This window comes from Netta rufina (genome assembly GCF_964035555.1).
Source record: "Netta rufina genome assembly, chromosome: 7".
Classification (NCBI taxonomy): Eukaryota; Metazoa; Chordata; class Aves; order Anseriformes; family Anatidae; genus Netta; species Netta rufina.
In genome coordinates, this window is record NC_140130.1 from 27,245,145 (window position 1) to 27,262,647 (window position 17,503).

At 44.5% G+C, this 17,503-nt stretch overlaps 1 protein-coding gene across 3 annotated transcripts in view; it reads left to right on the forward strand.

Annotated features, from left to right (window-relative positions):
- Positions 1–3,290: 3,290 nt before the first annotated feature.
- The window catches only part of RBM20 (RNA binding motif protein 20), a 102,003-nt gene continuing 87,790 nt past the window's right edge, over positions 3,291–17,503 (forward strand). For all 3 annotated transcript variants that reach the window (XM_084289903.1, XM_084289904.1, XM_084289905.1), the window contains exon 1: positions 3,291–3,623. In XM_084289903.1, the coding sequence (XP_084146029.1) occupies positions 3,469–3,623 (155 nt within the window). In that variant the 5' untranslated portion in view covers positions 3,291–3,468. The remainder of the gene's footprint in view (positions 3,624–17,503) is intronic.

Here is a 17,503-nt window from a genome sequence, read left to right on the forward strand (position 1 = left end):
AACAACAGGCAAAGATGCACAGCAAGCTCTGAAAATAGGGTTCAGTGTCATTTAAGAAAAAAATAATGTCTTAATAATCTTAATCTGCCAGGTCTAAAGAGGTTTTAATCCATTTTCTGGAAATTGAAGGTACTTTTCTTCATTATCTTTGGGAGTCAAGTAAGAGAGTGCTTTCCTGCCTCCCTCTACAGTGTGTTAAGGAGTACGATGTTACCATTCTTCCTAGATGAAGTCTTTTATTCCTGCAACGGGATACATCTATTACTTCAATCCTATTTAAGAACCAATATCTTACTCTTCATGAAATCATTTTTGAATTTTAATGTTTTCATTTCTGCTTGTGGTACCATCATAACACTGTCTAAATCACTTCAAAATACTTTATAAACATTAATTAAAACATATTTTTTTTTTCTGTAGTAACAGCAAAAACAAAAAACAAACCAAAACAAACAAAAAACACAACAGGGTTTATTGTCCATTATTTCTAGCTTCATTACTGAGTTTGTGAATAAGCCATGTTATGCACGCAGTGCTACCTAAGCTGTTTCTGCACTTCCCAGCTTGGCCGTACAGGATTTGTCTGCTAGCGCACAACTCTTACGGAAAGGACCGTGTTTCTTCCAGAGCCAACTAAGGCCCAGAAGTACTTGGATTATCCATTTTTTCCAATTTCCCCCAGCCCCCCTTCCCCTAATAATGGAGAGTTGGTTATGTATTGATTTCACAGAGGATTACATTTAGGGTGTTACAGTCACAGGGGATTAAATTGCAGGTTGCAGAGAAACAGCCAGGTTCAGGCACGAACCAAAGAAAGGTCTTACTTAGACTAATGGGCACATTGACTTGATATAATCTTTTATTCTTAGACGTGTTTCCTTGCTACTGTCTAACCCTACAGTTAATCAAGCTCTTAAGGCAATGAAGTTACAGCTATTTTTGTTATTTGACGCGGAACTATTTGGGGACAGCGTATCCTGTGTGTGCCTGGCTCCATCAATTTTCTACTTTATGGCCCCTTTCTCTTTCCTACCCACGCCTTTGTTAATCTACCCTCCTAAAAAATAAATAGTCTGACTGTGAGTTCATGTACACCAGAGTGCTGCTTCTGATTTATAGCAATGCAAGTTAGAGCAGCAGTTGGATCAGGAGATCAGTTTTAGCGTGCAGAGTGCTGTATCTGAAAAACCAAAAAAGGCATTGTAAAAGGTGGCTTTCGTTTTAATCGTGTGTGAGGACACAGGAATTATCTTTATCTCAGCCCAAATTAATAGCTAGCAATGTTTTTTATTTTTTTTTATGAGTGCTTACTAACATATTTGACAAAATCAGCAGTTTTAATCTCAAATCACAGATATTTATTTTCATTAATTAGCAGCAAGGTGAAAGCCAGTTCATTGCCACAGTCACCACTTGTTGACAGTTTTGCTAGTACGGAAAGGACCTCTAGCTGAGGGTAAAAACCTACTGATATGTTTTCTCCACATGCATAATTAACTGTGGTGCATATTAAGAAAATATGAAGCACTTGTGCAGCATTTTGTACTTGTTCAATTCTATGATTCATTTATACTGTCCAGCGACTGTTCTCCCTCTCTCTTATGCCAGTGCTATCAAAATACTGCAAGGCTTGGACAGAAACTGTGCTGATTTCTTGCATGAAAGATCCTGTTAGCCTTAGTAAGTCTCTGCTTGCTCTCAGACAGTAACACACCCACTCATTTATTTGCAATTAAGACAACGAGTTAATGCCCTGCATGTCCGAGGGAGCCTCGTGCAGCTGTGTTCAGGTAAGTAGGGACCGGGTGGAGACAAGGGGAAAGTGCTCTTGCCAAACCAGCTTGTGCCAAACGAAACACCACGGTGTGACAGCAAAAGAGACAAAAACTTGACAAAGAGCAGATGTGTAGGAATGAGGACTGTGACTTTAAAGAGTGACTGGAGCAAAACTTTGCAAAGTTTCCAGACCCAACGCTCGTTCTAAGTGCCAAGCTCTTCACTGTATGCACTGAATGCAGGAATAGCAGTGCTAGTAAAACACACTTGATCCATTTTTACAAGTGATGTAATATATAACTGTCTGTGTGAAGTAACACGTTCTTGTGACTATCCACCTCCTAATCCACGGCCGTGCATTGGTGTCATAGCTGTGCTCTTGCTGCTCTCCGAGCCATGAGTCACCATCTTTCACTTCCTCAAATAATTACAGGCAGCAGAAGGGGCTGTCGCTGGGGCTCTTCAGGGCTTTCTCTGCTGCTCTGGCAAGAAGGGAAATCCATGCCTTGCCTCACCTGCCTGCAGGACCGTACCTGTCTTTTGCTGGAAGATCTTCTGGTTACACCATGGTGACCATCCCTCGGCCCTAGCTGAACCCGAAAACAAGTGACATTACAAAACTGCTCAGAACGCATTTGTCGGAGCGTTGTGTGAGCAAATCCATGTGCTGATTGCCACTCCTTTTTAGCGGGTTCATTGGGTGTTGTGTTACTCCTAAATAACGAAACTAGTGAAATACGGCCTGGTTCTCTGCTGCCTTGCACCTGGTTAGTACTTCCCATCCGTGAACTAAGGGCAAAATACGTGTTGAATGCGAAGAACTGTAAATTTTCCAGTCCCTGGTGGCAATATTTTGAGCCCATTTACAAGGCAGCGCGCTCCTAAGTGACTCCACCAGGTGCAGGGGGAAGGAGGGCCCGACCCCCCCGCTCCTGTCTTTCCCCTCAATTCAGATTAAATTTTCCCCAAATCCCGGGCATTTCTGCTTTCCCCTAGTGGGTGTCTGCCGGGGGCAGGGTGCCCGGCACCCAGAGGCGATGCAAGAGGAGGTGTCGGGGTGCTCAGCCTGAGCAGGACAAGGAGACCCAGAGGGACACGTCCAGCCCCAGCCGATACCAGCACCACAATTTCTGCCCTGTTTCGGCTGCGGGGCTGGGGCACAGCCTCCCCTCCGACCCCACGCCGGCTGACACAGCCCGTGTCGGGGAGGCGGCTGCTGGCATTGCTATCAGAGGTGCTATCCCCGGGGGATTCTCGCGACGTGCACGCTTTTTCCCCCCCGGTTTGGGAAGGGGAGCGAAGCGGTGCAGGAAAACCCCCACCGGGGCGTGTTAAAGCCCCCGGGGCGCTCTGCCTTTGGGTCCCCGGCAGGTGCCGGAGGGACACACAGCCGGACAGACAGACAGACAGACACACAGAGGAGGCGGCAGGGGCCGGGCTCAGGTGGGGCGGGGGGGGGGGGGGGCCGGGCCGAGCCGGGCCAGGGGAGGGGGCGCCGCCGCCCGCCCCCAGCCCCGCCAGCAGCACCGAGGCCCCGCACGGCGCCGCAGGGCGGGCACAGCCGCAGGGGGCTCCCGGCTCTCCTCCTCCTCCTCCTCTTCCTCCTCCTCCTCCTCCTCTTGCAGCCCGGCGGGGGGAGCGCGGCCGCCTCCGGGCCCCCCGTCCTTGCCTCCCGGGCGCCCCCCCCGCCGCATGGTCCCCGCCGCTGCCATGAGCCAGGCCCCGGCCCCCCGCGGCGCCGCCCGGCCGGGGAGCGATGCCCGCAGCGATGCCCGCAGCTCGGCCCCCGGCCGGGGCCCCGGCAGAAGGATGCCGCCGCCGCCCAGCCTGCCCCAGCTCCTGCACAAGTAAGAAGCCGGGGAGGGGACGGGAGGGGACGGGAGGGCAGGGCGGGCACGGGGCGCTCTCTTTCCCTCCCTCCCTCTTTTCCTCCCTCCCTCCTTTTTGCCTCCCCCCCCCCCCCCCGCTCCGTTCCCAGACTGACAGCCGCCCGGACGGGGGTCGGCCCGGCCCCGCTGCCGCCAGCTTCAGCCCCCCCGGCCCGGCTCGGCAATGGGATGGCAGCGCCCTGGGGTGTCCCCCCCGCAAGGGCCCGGAGCCGGCCCCGCTCCCACGGCGGCGCCCGGCGCCCCCAAAGCCGCTGCGGGTTCCGAGGGGGTCGGGAGCGCGCTCAGGGGAGTTTCCTTCGCCCCCCGAGGGTCCCTGGGGGGCCAGGAGGGTGTCTCCGTGCCGCACCTCTCCCTGGCTGTCCCCAAACCCACGCTCTCGGAGGGCACGGCACCGGCGGCATCCCGCTGCTCCCTTCTCCCTCCGGAGGGGGACGGAAAATAAAAGGACTTTTTTTTTAGGGGGGGGCGAGCCGTGCTTTTTGGGGCAAAGGAGAACCGGGAGGCGAACCGATCGGGGCATGGGAAGCACAAGCGGCGGCACGACCCGAGCTGTGCCGGCCCCGGGCAGCCCCGCGCCCCGTTTGCCCCTAACCCTAAATCCTCGGGGAAGGCTCCCAGCAGAGCGGGAGGGCTGCGAGGGGGCACCGGGAGGCCGGGATCGCCTCCTCGGCCGGCCTGGCAGCAAAAGCAGCCACGGAGGGGCTGGAGGGAGAGCTTTCGGCCCCGTCCCCAAGGACTTGCCCAGCACACGGCCGTATAAATAGCGGTGCGCACAGCTTCAGCTTTGCGGCGAGCTGATTGTAAGTCGGGAGCTGCGTTATCGTTTGTAAACACGTAGGAAACCGCTGGTAAATTCTCCTTGCAGGGTGGCCTTTACGCTTCTTGGAGCTTAGTTTTATTTTTGTTTTCCGGGCGGATGTTTTTCAGGCAAGTTTTGTAACTTAATCTGTTAACAATCCTTCCTATTATCCGTGTTTTTACTCCTGTTCGGAAACACAGACTTGGAAGTTCACACTGAAACTGAAACAGTAATGGTGGCTTCCTAATTCGGCTGGGTAGCTGAAGAGCCGCCTGTGAGTTGTAGTGCAACCAGAAGGTAACTTGTGCTTGTGCAAAATCGGCCTGAAAGCTTGAACTGTGCTCTCCACTGTCGGCCCTCGTTATTTAATGTTTCTCAAGACTTCACATGGGTGCAGGTCAGGTGAATCTGTCAGGACCGCCTCACAATTAATTTTCTCCTGTGGCGCATGATATCTGCAAAGGCATCCATCCCATTTTCGCCCGTCATGCCTAATTCCTAATTCTAGGTAGGGGAGCTTGAAGCTGGTTTCTTTTTGAGCTTATCTTCAGGGAAAAGATTGGAGAGGGGTCCCGTGTCCTGACTGCACTCTGTCGTGGTGATGTGGCACAGAATGGCACACGTTGAGCGTCTCCATCTAAGGTCCTGCAACTTGATCGCGCTGTTTTGTAACCGCGTGACATAATTCAGCGTGCGCCTCTGTTTACCTAAAAATTATATCTCCGCCCTGCTTTTACTTGGAAATGCAGGCAAATTCTGTTTTGCTTTTCTCTGTATTTTATAATCTGAATTGGATATTCAGTGCATTTGGTGGTTATTAGGAAGGGACACATCAGCGCATGTCTTAAACTGCTGTTATTTATTTCTAGTCTGCTGGGGTAGGTGTAATGGCTGGCACCATAACATACTTGAAGAGGCTAAGGGAAGCGATGATCCTTCTGTCTCAGCACAAAATGAAGACACGATGGTTTCATTACTAGGAAATAAAATATCAACATCTTCCTGAGGATTTTGGCTTTCTTAACTTTTTTTTTTTTTAATAAAAAACAAAAGCCCAATTGTTGTCTGTTTGCTTTGTGAGCTGTGGTAAACAAGTGTACAGTTACAGAATGGTAATTCTGAGTGGTACAGCTCGGAATGCTGCGTGTTGGTTAACTGAATCTTTCACCGCTTCTATTTTTCATTATACCATTTAAACTTACAAAGCTCCCCGGATTCCTTCCCTCTCCACCCCCCAGAATACTTTAGAAGCTTTTACAGATGTTAGGTGAAGACCTACGTCATTTAAAAAATGACTTCTTATGTGGGCAGCTGGTGAAATTTCACTGTGAACACTGAGCATTGAATAGGGATTGAAATTTAGCAAAACGGGAGATCTGAAATGTCTTTGGCTCTGTTGGCTGAACTTGCACAAGGCAGATAGCATGTGCGCTGTTTTATTGTACTGCAAAACAACTGGTGGTTCTAACGTTTCTAATGTAATTCTAATATTAAAATATAATGGAATCCCTTGATGTTCCTATCTGAATCCTGTCCAAATAAAATAAGAACTAAGTTGAACTAAGCTGTATGTATGTATTTCCCCTCCGAGTGAAAATGTCACTGCAGTTGATACTAAAGGTCCAATCATAAGATTTATAGAGCAGTTAAAACTTTTTATCTGAGTAGGTGGTTGTGATGTTTGATGGGAAAATAATTCAAATTTTCCCAAAGTAAAAGCATTCCAAAGCCCTTATGTTGTTGGGCTGAGAATGATAAGCTGGTGGGGAAGGGAAAACCTGAATTTGCACACTCTGATGATGACTGATAAAAACATATGCTTGCATATGAAATAAAGCAGAAGACTGAGAAGAAGGAAAAGGACAATTGTAATGGTGTTGGTTGGCATTCATCCATTTCTGTTATGGTGGTGTGGAAGGAGTAGAAATGCAGGATAGGGCCTGTAGCACTGGCAAGTGAAACAAATATGTGAAACCTTTGAGAAGTCCTCAAATACCTGCTCTGCACAGAAAGGTTTTATTGCTTTTTTTTTTTTTTTTTTTTTTTTTTCTCCTCCCTACAGGTAGGTCTGCTCCTGCAAGTGAAGGTTTTTTTTGTTTATAATTTGGAGGTGGTATTACTCAACGCAGTATTTACATGACATCTGACAATTTTTATCACCTGTTGTTAGATTGACTGGTGTGCATGGGTTCTCCCACCAATAATTCCAGGTGTGTGGCTCACCGCAGGCTGATGGAGCAGCTGTCTGGAAATAAAAGACCGAGTGGTGGTTGTGGTCTAAGTATAAAGATGTTTCATGACGACTGCTTTCTGTGAAAGTTCGTGCTTAAAACGTGCCACAAGCAACCTCTGTAATTATAGGAGGCCTGACTATTGAAATGCAATCTCTCTGTACGTTTTAATGGCTAGCTGCGTGCTTTCAGTTCTAATAATTTGTCATGGGTAATACATGCTCAGTCGAAAGGGAGCACTTCTGAGCTCCCAGTGTTGATATAGGGCTACATTTATTTTACACGTTGAATAAGGCGTCTCAAAACAGTGGGGGGGAAAACGAAGTTAATGTACATTTTTTTTATTTTTTTTTTTCCTAAGGGGTTGTGCCCCAGAGATTTTGAGCTCCTCTGAAAGCAAGATGGAATTTCCAACATCTGTGCCGGAGTCGTCATCAGTTTGTGCCAGTTAGGGGGCAGGCAGAAGCAAGCAGGCTGGTGCTGAATGCTTTGAGTCCTTTATTTCCTATAGCAGCAAGGAGGAAACTTGTTGGAAAAAAATATATATTTTTTTAATTCAATTATTTTTAAGCAGGTGCTTTTTAATTTTTCATTGTCTGTTTAGTGTAAAGTGCAGGGTTTTCTTTCTTTTTTTTTTTTTTTTTCTTTCCAACCCAAGGTCTCTCAGGAGAGATAGAATATGAAATGTACTCCCATTATATACATTAGTCATGGCAAATAGTTTGGCATATATGGCAAAGGCAAAACGGATACTTAACAAGACGACATTAGAGAAACACTGGTTTTACTGTTTCTCTTCTTGCTGTCACTGATCCAGGCTTTGTGTGTTTACTTGCCTTTTAAAGCACATCTCCAAAATCTGAGTTGCTTCCTTGACCAGCAGAGCCCTGAAAACTCATCTAGTTTGTGTTGTAACAACTGTAACTTCTCTGAGTGACAGTGAAAACAAACCCGAGCTCTGTAGCTGTGTGAGCTGAGAGGTGTTAACAAAACAAGGGCAAGGAGCTGAACCCAGCAGCCAGCACAATATGGGTGGTGCGGGACTCGCTAGAGAATGTGGGAACTAAACCCACGTTATTGAACTTTATTCCCACGTTATTCCCTTTGTGTTTCCCATTCGTCATCTCTGTGTGTTAGGAAACAGACAATGAGGGAACCTCGTTTTTCCTCTGTATTTTCTGGCTACTCATTGTGTAATTATTGAGTCTCTTCCTATACTTCACCTGGCAGTAAAACCGGGACTTGAAATGTGTGTGGGGAGGGCACCTGGGGGTGCTGCACCTCTAGGTTCAGTTGCTCACAAAACGTAGAAAATAGCATCAGGGATGGTAACTGTCTTCAGTGTCAGGTAACAAAAATGTCTCATTTATCTTCAGATTTCTTTTTCTTAACATTTCTGATTGTCATGTAAAATACCCTTTTTTGAGGGGAGACGGAGGAAGAGTAGGGGAAGGAACCAGTAACAGCCCCACCATGTCCCTTATATAAGGTATGACCTAAAGATCAAAGATGAATTCATTCTATAGATATTACAGTTTAAACAAAAATTACTATTTTTTTTTATCCTGAAATCTTCTGATTTTCTTTAAACATTTTTTTTAAACCAACAGCCTGTTGGGTGCGGAACTCAATAAAATGCATTTAAAGACTGAAGAGGGAGCACAGAGGTACAAAGGGATCAGAAAAAAAAAATAAAATTGAAAGAAGTGCCTTGGATGCAAACATTTCTGTATAGTCTGGCTTTTATTATCAATAAGTTTTTAGTTGCCCAGAAATGTCAAAATTATTTTTACATATTTTAGTGGAGACTGAGCTAACAGCAGCAGTATCAAGTTAAGTAAGAAGTGAAATAATCCTTAGCTGATGAGAAGCAGAGTAGTAAGAAGTTTGTGGAACACAACACATGGCAGCGGAGTCCTCCTTACTGTAACTAAGTTGCCTGGATCTGGCTCTTTTATTGGGAACTTAATACTACTGCTCCCATCAATGGGAAGACTGGGAAATGGGTGCTTTGGTTTTTCCTCTTTATTCACTCAAACTTGCAGGCAGGGAACTCAGCTAATGCTTCTCTGTGTTCTAAAAGCCCATTTGGAGGAGAGGAGAATGGAGGTGGGTAAAAGCCTCAGTGCCTTCTAGTTCTGGTCCTTCCTGGGGACTGCCAAAATGGGAGGAACAAAGTCTCTAAAGGTATGATTATATTTCATAGAAGGCTGCGGAAATTTCCTTAGCAGGGTAAGAAATGGGTTATTTGTGTGAAATACTAATTTTAGTCACTTTAAAATTCCATTCTTCAAATAGAATCTGCTCTTTCTGAAGATTATGCCGTCTTGAAGTTTTTTTTGAATCTAACTCTTCTGAGCTGATTTGCAGCTAGACACGTTGCCCGACTGACTTTATTCCCCTGCATACACGCACACATACACCCCCTGCCCCGTTCTTTGTAACCAAGTACAGTTGGTTTAAGGATGTAATCGCTCTGTTAGCCTCTGCCCCTCTGTATCCAGCTGCTTTCTCCTTGTCACACTAATGACCCGTCACTGCGGAGCTGTCACTACACGCTGGGTGAAACCAGAAAACCTGCGCCTTTGGCTTTTGGAGAAGCTTAGTATCTGTCCTATTCTGGCAACATGAACCCAGCCTACTTTACAAATGCATCTTGCCTCTTTGGAACAAATGCAGAATAAAAGCATTGTGTATTCTGTTGCAAAGGGGCAGAGGCTTGTGTTAAAGGATCAGTGTTTCATTATCAGTGCACAGAGGCAATTATTATTGTGGCAGGCTTGCTGCTTTAATTCTTTTTAATACAAACTTGTGAAATGTGACTTTAACTGATATGATCCCGCTACGACAAACTGTATATTTTATCCTGTGCATATGAGGAGCTCCAAGGGAGCCAGACTTGTTCATTTTCTGCAAGTCCCTTTTGGGAGATGAGCTGAACTGGCAGTGAGTGGGCTGTGGTGGGGTTGTGCTGTGTCTCCAAATGAAGCTGTTCAGATTTGTCACCTGCCATCTCAGTTTAAAGACGTGCAGGTGTCTCACCAGCTCCTGCAGAAGACTTCAAAGATGCCACCATCCCTGCCTGAGTCTGTGAGTGATGTGAAACTGTAGCTCTAAGGGTTGTGAAGTGCAGTCCGTCTCCTGCATGGAGTTAACTCTAAAACTAGACTGTGTTACGTTAAATGTTAATGGTGGTGACTACTTTAAGAAGAATGGGGATTCTGCTTCATCATCTTGGATATACTTCCTACTAGGAAAAGACAAGGTTTGGAAAAGGAAATATTTAACTCCTTTTCCCCTGAGTAATTCCCTTAAGTCTTCTGCCAGCCAGGATGGATGGAGAAAATGTATTGTGGGCAGGCTTTGAGTAAGCTCTCTGGCTGACTTCTGCTCACCTGGTCCCTTGCCTGGCTTACTGGCTTTTTAGGTGCCAAAAGTGCGTGATGTTCTCTAGTCCTAGCTTTCCTCAGCTTGCCATAAATCTCCTGGTTTTCTGTACAGTGGGCTGCAAAGTATTGGAATTTGGACAATGTAAAATGTTTTGAATTTGGTTCAATAAGAAAGTAAAGTTTATGTCTTGTGGTTATTTTTATCCTGGAGGGGGAGATGTGTGTGGTGATGGCACCTGCAAGCTAGGGCTGCTTCTCACACAGAGCCTTGAAGATGTGCAGGAGTTGCTCTTGTATTTTTACATAGATTTGAACATTTGTTTTAAGAAATAGGCTTTAAGTACTTCTCCAACAAGTGCCTTGACAGCCAAGGTTACATCTGAGGTTTCCTTTATTGAGATAATAAATACCCTTCTGTGGGCTTTTGCACATGCTATACTGGAAAGCAGCAATAAATTGACCACAGTCTGTTTCTGCAGTAAAAAAAATGTTATTTCAGCCTGCTGATTAACATGCCCTTCCCTTAGGGGAACATACACTAAGTAAATCTATTAGGTTGATGACACACATAGCTCTTACACTGACCAACATTTCTGTTCTCTTTTTGGCCTCTCTTTTTAATATGTAAAATAAAATCTGCAAATTACTTACTGAGAACAAAATGCCATATAATATCTCACAGGATCCTGAATGCTTGTCACCCTGCTTTCTGTTCTGTCTGGAACTAGACTGGGGGCAGAAAACTTCTGGTACAGAGGAGTTTCCTCCAGTCCCAACAGAGCTGTGCATTACGTCCATTTGCATTGTTTGCAGTTGTGGATCTCCTCTACCGCCTCACATTAAAATTCTTTGCCAGAGGATAAGTGCAACTCAGTGAGATGAAGGGATTTGAAGGAAATGTGGCACTTGTCTCCTAAAACCTCAGACAAAGCTATTAGCAAACTAGGGTGAGGTATTTTTCTGCCCCAGGCTCCTCTTATCTTCCAAGCTCTTCCATTAACACATCTTAACGTTCACACCCCGCTATCCCTGTGCTCTGCGCCATCCATTTGTGCCCTGCTCATGGCACATTCTTGTAAGGTCACCTACAGCTTTCTACAGTCCTGCCAACCAACAACCAAATGTTGGGCTCTTCTCTTTATTTGCCACTTCATTCAAGGTCATGATTCTATTCTGTAGCAACACCTCCTCCCCGTACAGGCAAGGCTTACCCTTCTGCTGGCACCTTTCCATTGACTCCTTGAAATGGCCCAAGAGGTTTGCCTCAGGTTGTCCTGATGTGGATTATGCTAGGGAAAGAGTCCCTGATGTATCTGGAGGTGAACGTATTTGTAAATAATGCAGGAAAACAGTGGCTGACTGGGATGGTGTTTGTAGATACCTCTGTCAGTGCAGTGGGTGAAGAGATTCATAGATGAAGTGGTGCAAACAAAAAGTTCAGCGGTACTTGAATCCAAGTCAGCTCTCATGTCTTCTGCACTGTGTTGGATGTTATTTCAATATTTTGTTTTCCAGATCCTGGAGAAGTAAAAAGTGCTGACAAGCTACTTCATACTTGACAATAAAATTTACGTGAATCACTTTTTTTTTTTTTTTTTTTTTTTTCACATTGCAAAGTATTAAAGGATTGAATTTCCTTTACCAAATAAAAAAGTTAAAACAGAAATTTTCAGGGACTAGAAGTTATTTATTTCTTTTTGTTTAAATAATGCAAAGTAAAGCAACACTCATCTTATATATTACATAAATATCTTAAGCAGCCAATCCAGTTTGTTTGGCAGTAGTAAATAAGACTTAAATTCCTCTTTGGATATTGTGCGTATGCTATGAGACTGGGCTTGCAAAGCATTTGTACACATGAGGATTATTTTTGCGTGTAGGCTTTAGAGGATCAGATCCCATCATCTAGGTCTCCAAGGCTTCATGAATGCTTACTGCTTTGCCAGGTCTCTGGGAGTCTTGCATAGAAGCATCAAGAACAACGAGCACTGATAGGAAACACCTAATACTTTGGAAGCCAATCAATAAAATGGATACCTTGTGTTCTAGCATTGAACCTTTTCATTTAAAAGAGAGTGTGGTGCTGTGCAGGGAGGAGTATTGGCCTTACTCCTGTATGCTTTCTAATAGCATGTTAATGAGCTCAGGTGTTTAAAAAGCAATACTCTGGAGTGTAAAACTTCACAGCTGTGGGCTTATGTGGCAGCTCAGCCTCTTTCAAACTGTAAGTCAGGGCCATTTGGAGCCTTTCCTGTGCAGCATACTGCCTCTTACTGTGCATTTTTCAGTTCTTGGCACTGCTGTGTTTGTCCTTCCCTGCTGTGTATAATAGAAGGCCCTTTTATACTGAGAAACACGCAAAAGAGAGATTCCTCCCACTTTTCTTATTGATCTGTTCAGTATAACAGAGTTTTCTTTTGTATGTCCTTCTTCAAAGCATTAAACCCAACAGTTTTGCTTTGTTTGCCTCTCCACTTCCAAGCTGTATTGTGAGAAAGTTGGTAGCAGCGTTCCAAAGCCGAAGACTTGATTGGCAAGTTTTAGCTGTGAGTAAATTTTCACAGCTGATCCATAAATCCCCGACAGACCATTAGGAGCTTCAGAGCAGCTCTGGCAGGCTCCCCTACAATAATTGTAGTTTTAAGTTTGTTATATTTAGTTTTCTCACCTCTTAGCTGGATGCCAGGGAGCCCTCACCAGAAGCACACCGCTCTATCAGCTCCGTGTCTACATTTTACTACACGTGGGCAGTTTGTGCAAACAGCACGGTGCAGGAGGAGGGCTTGCTGCTGTTCTCCCAGTGGACAAGGCAGAGAGCTCCCAAGGGTGTGACTTGTGACAAATGGGCCCCAGTCCTGACACCAGACATTTCAGGAATTTGAAGAGACCTGGAGTACATCGCTTCTCACCCCCTGCTGCCTGCCTCTGCTCGTAAGAGACACCAGAACGACCAAGAGAGGCAGGAAAAAAGCTGCTTCAAGCTTAAACGTGACAGAGTAGCTTGTAACTCTGAGACAGACACAGCTCTGAATTTAAAATCTCTGAGGTAATTTTATTTATTTAGCTTTAGCAAAGCTGGCAGTTCTTGGGGTAAGCACCTCACTAAGAAAAGAACTCTTTTTCTCCAGCATGGGCGGCAGCAATGAGAGCAGCAGGCGTTTCTTTTGGGGAAGGGCTTTCGGTGGTGATGATGCTATTGCAGCAGCTGGAAGACTGGCTTGGAGACCATGACCACTTTAGGCTCTATAAACATACCTTAAAACCAGTGCTATAATGGTTATATTGTCTGTGTTAAGCCCTGAAGAATGCTCCTTGCACACATGGGTCCCACGTGGCAGCCTAATAAAGTCAGAGGAGAGGTTCTGATCTTGGACTTGGATCCTGCTGCAGGGGCTCTGGAAACGAACTCCAATTTGGCTGATTGTTTGATCAAATAATAAAAATTGTGTGCGTTTCTTCTGGAAACCTGAACTGCTTTGTCAAGGATGCACTTGCTGTTTGGTAGAGCCTGGTGTGTTACCTTGCTGAAGGGAAAAGGGGGCTGTGGGAGGAAGGGGTGTGATTGTAGGCAGGCTCTTACAAACAGCTATTTTTTCTCTTTCTAGAAGAGGCTAAGATAAATTAGTTACTAGATGATCATGAATCTCCTTATCCTTCACTACATAAAATCAGTCTTTCTTCCCCAAAGCCCATCACTGATATCTTTACACAGGAAGGTGAAAGAGAAGCATTATCTGAATTACATATGAAAAGGGAAGGAAGAAGAATTACCTGATTTTTTAAATAAATTTTCAAATAATTCTTTTTAAAGCAAGACAAACAGATAATTTGTTTATGTTTAAAGATCCTTCAAACAAAAATCATCAGAAGCTTTGTTGATTAGGGTCTTGTTAGGATAAGGGTAGAGTAAGTAACTATAAATAGCGATACAGTGAGTGATGACCTCGCTCAACAAACTTTGTGTTGAACTTATGCTGGAGACAGTAGAAACGTCAGCTGACAGCCTTCTTGTCAGGAGGTATTTTTGACTAAAGATCTTCAATAAAACAAGGAGAATTGGTCACCTCCAATCCTTACATTCAAGTGCTTTAATGTCATTTGATGTGAGATGTCAAGTGCAATGTCACTGCTGTGGCAGGGATAGGGTGCTGCTGGTGCCTGGGCCAGTTCTGGCATCCAACAATTGAACTAGAAATGCTCGGAGTGATAAACAAGCTAGTTGCATCTGTACAAATGAAATGCAGAGCATGCTCCAGCTGGAAGAAAAGACAGCACCCTTCATCTGTATCTCATAGTGGAAAAAGCTTTCAGAACAATATGGAACTTCTGACATGACTTGGGAATGGTGCTAGGTTGTGGAAAATAATAGTGGTTTTCAGATTTAAACCAAAAGATACTGGGAATGTGGGTACAAACAAATATCTCCTTAGGCTTGCTTGCGTAAGAGTGCTCTGATTTATTGTAAGACGTGAATGAGTGGGAAGTGGTCATCAGAGACCAGCATGGCCCTCCTGTGCTTTTAGGCAAACAGCTTACCGAGATCAGGGGCTGCAGCTCAGGATGGCAGCGTGTCCTCACTCAGTGGCTGCTGAGCAGCACGATGCTGATGTGAGCTTTCACCAACTCGCAGTGCATCTGCACGGCAAAAAAACCTGCAAATGATTATTCGTGGGAGTAGCTGGAGTGAATCAGGGACCAGTATTTACACATGCAGCAAGTTTACAGGCAGAGCCTGATATGAATCTGTAATTAGAGGTTGAGCATAGTTGCAAAGAGGACAAAGAAATCAAGGATCCTCTTGCTCATTGTTGCTCTGAATACGTGTGAGGAAGACAAGAGGAGAGTTTAGAAGAGTTGTTTCCATGGCGCTGTTAACTTAGGACCCTACTTAGACTTCAGCGGTAAGGCTGCTACCATCATTAAAGCACAATTAATCTTGCTTAAGGTGGTGCTTCTAACACAGCTGAGGGTATTGGGGACCTCCACTTGGGTAGCTGTCACTTTGGCAAGAATAAATTGGCAAAAAAATTTGAATGTGTATCGTCCAATACCGTTTCCATTTCCACCATTCTCTGCAGGACAGAAAAGTTCTCTGTGTGGAGCTAGTGACTGGGAAGGGTTTCAGCCCTGCCCCGCTGCAAGAATTTGCCAGGCTGAAACAATGCTGAACGGCCTGGGGGTTGCTATTGGGAAGCTGGTGTTTGAGATAGGTTAATCAGAGATGTCAGGAAAGCGCAAAGTGTGAGGGAGGCATATCCAGAAGAAGAATCTATCTTTCTTTATGTGGGGGGGAAAAAAAAAAAAAAAAAAGTGTTTTTTCCCAGCTTCTTTGGGAGAGTCTAGCTGTTACGCTGGCATTGTGTCAAGCAACTCCCCCCCTCTTTCTGCAGTGTAGTTTTGGATAGTTGGTATCAACGTTTGCTTTTCCAGATATTAATTAAAATGAGAATGAAGTTAATATTATCTCAAGGTGCAAACTTGGTCATTTGCTTTTTCCTCCTCATGAGAGCAAAGTGGTGTGCTTACAATTTTAGTAATTGCAAGAGGTGACTGATGCAAAAGCTAAATGTCTGTTCCTGTGTGGACTTCATTTAACTGTGAAGTGGCTGGGGCAGTCAGGAGGTTCTCCAACTTCTGTATATCTCCTTGTTGCTCTGAATCACTTATACTCTCAAAACAAAACTTTTTTCCTGATGGAAAGGGTGCCTAGACTTATCTAGAGCTGTAGCAGGTTATTAATAGAACAGACTGCATTTCCTTCTCATAAAAATACGAAGGGCACTTTGCAGAGAAAAAATCCTGCTGTGCCTTTCTGTCTTTGGGACCAGCTCATCACCCAGCTAAAATTAAAAGGTGAAGTCAGGCAGTTCTTACTCTCTATTTTTAAACTGCTTCAGCATATGAATGTGAGTGTGAAATCTTTCTTTAGGCCTCTCTTAACTTAATTACCTACTTATTCAAAATATTCTCTTCTCAAATTGCTGAACTATAATTACATTCATCATTTCTATGGACACACTGGAAAAGTGTATACTTTTCTTTTGTTAGTGTTTAATTAATTTTATGCTTAATTTGTAGTTCTATAGTTATTTACGGTGATGGAAGTTTCATGGTAAGTGTTTAAAACCTATTTGTAACTGCTCCAAAAAGAAAAAAACAAAAAGGCAACTAAATGATGTTTTCCGATATCTTTTCCATGATTTTCTTCTGGAAAATATCATGAAGAAGCCCAGTTTAAAAAAGGCATATTAAAAAGAATAATTTTCATTTGGTCATAATAATATAAAATGATGTAACCGCTGAAAATGTTTTGTTGCTTTTTTTCCCTTCATCTTTTGTTTTATGCAAGCTTTTTTTTTTTTTTTTTAAAAAAATATTATTTATTTTGTTTCTATGCCTTTTCTTTCGTGTTTGAATAGAAGGGCTGATGTGACCCCAGTGCATGAAATTTAGTGGAACTGCTTATAAATGATGGATTTGACACTCTTCTGCTGATTTGGATATACTGAATTCATCTTCCTGTGTTTCAGCAAATCTATGAAAAATGCGTATCAAATATCTTTGTTGAAATCAAGTGTTCTTGGCTCACAGGAGTAATGTTCTCCAGACACTTACTTTTAGCCTGCAGAGGGTGTGCTTTCCTCCTTCAAATCATCTCCCTGCATAGTGCTGGTAACACACCGTCCCATTAACACTGTGCTGAGAATCCGTCCTTGCACCCAGAGGTACAAAGAGAAAAGGGCGTCTGTCTGTCTGTTCCCTGTGGCATCTGTTCCTGGATTTCCCTGGCTATCAGGTGTTTGAAGCACAGGCTGTGCCTGCGTTTCTCTTGCACCAAGGGTACTGGTACTTCTTCAGAGCTATCCCCTTTCATGATGAAAAAGGCAAATGTTTCTTTGAATTCTCTTTTGGAAATGGTGTTTGCCTTGTCTTTTTTCTATTTTGTACAATGCTTACAATCCATACATCTCCATCTTTTTCTGATTCCTTTGCTTTTGTCAATGGAAGCAGCTGTGGTGCCAGGCATCCTCAAGTATTCCCTGTGGTTTCCTATGTACCAGTCACGTAGTACTCAAGCTCCTTCATATCGTGTCATTTGTGTTTTGTCATGTACTGATCTGAAGCTGTGTGAGTTGGTAAGCTTTTAAAGACATTTCCTTTGGTGCCCAAATACTCCTGGAGTGTGCATATGGGAGTCTGTATTTAGGCCCACCTCTGACAGATGAGCGAGCAAACTGTTTGCTGCAGACTGTCTTTAGGGTGGCTGATGCTTAGGGATGGCAGTGAGTGTGGTTCCATCTCCCCAGGCAATTTCCACGTGCTGCTGACCTGATTGGTGTACTTCCACATACCTCACTCCTCACTTACCAGAAATACCCAAGATTTCTTATGCTTGGGTGTTGGATGACAGCACATTTG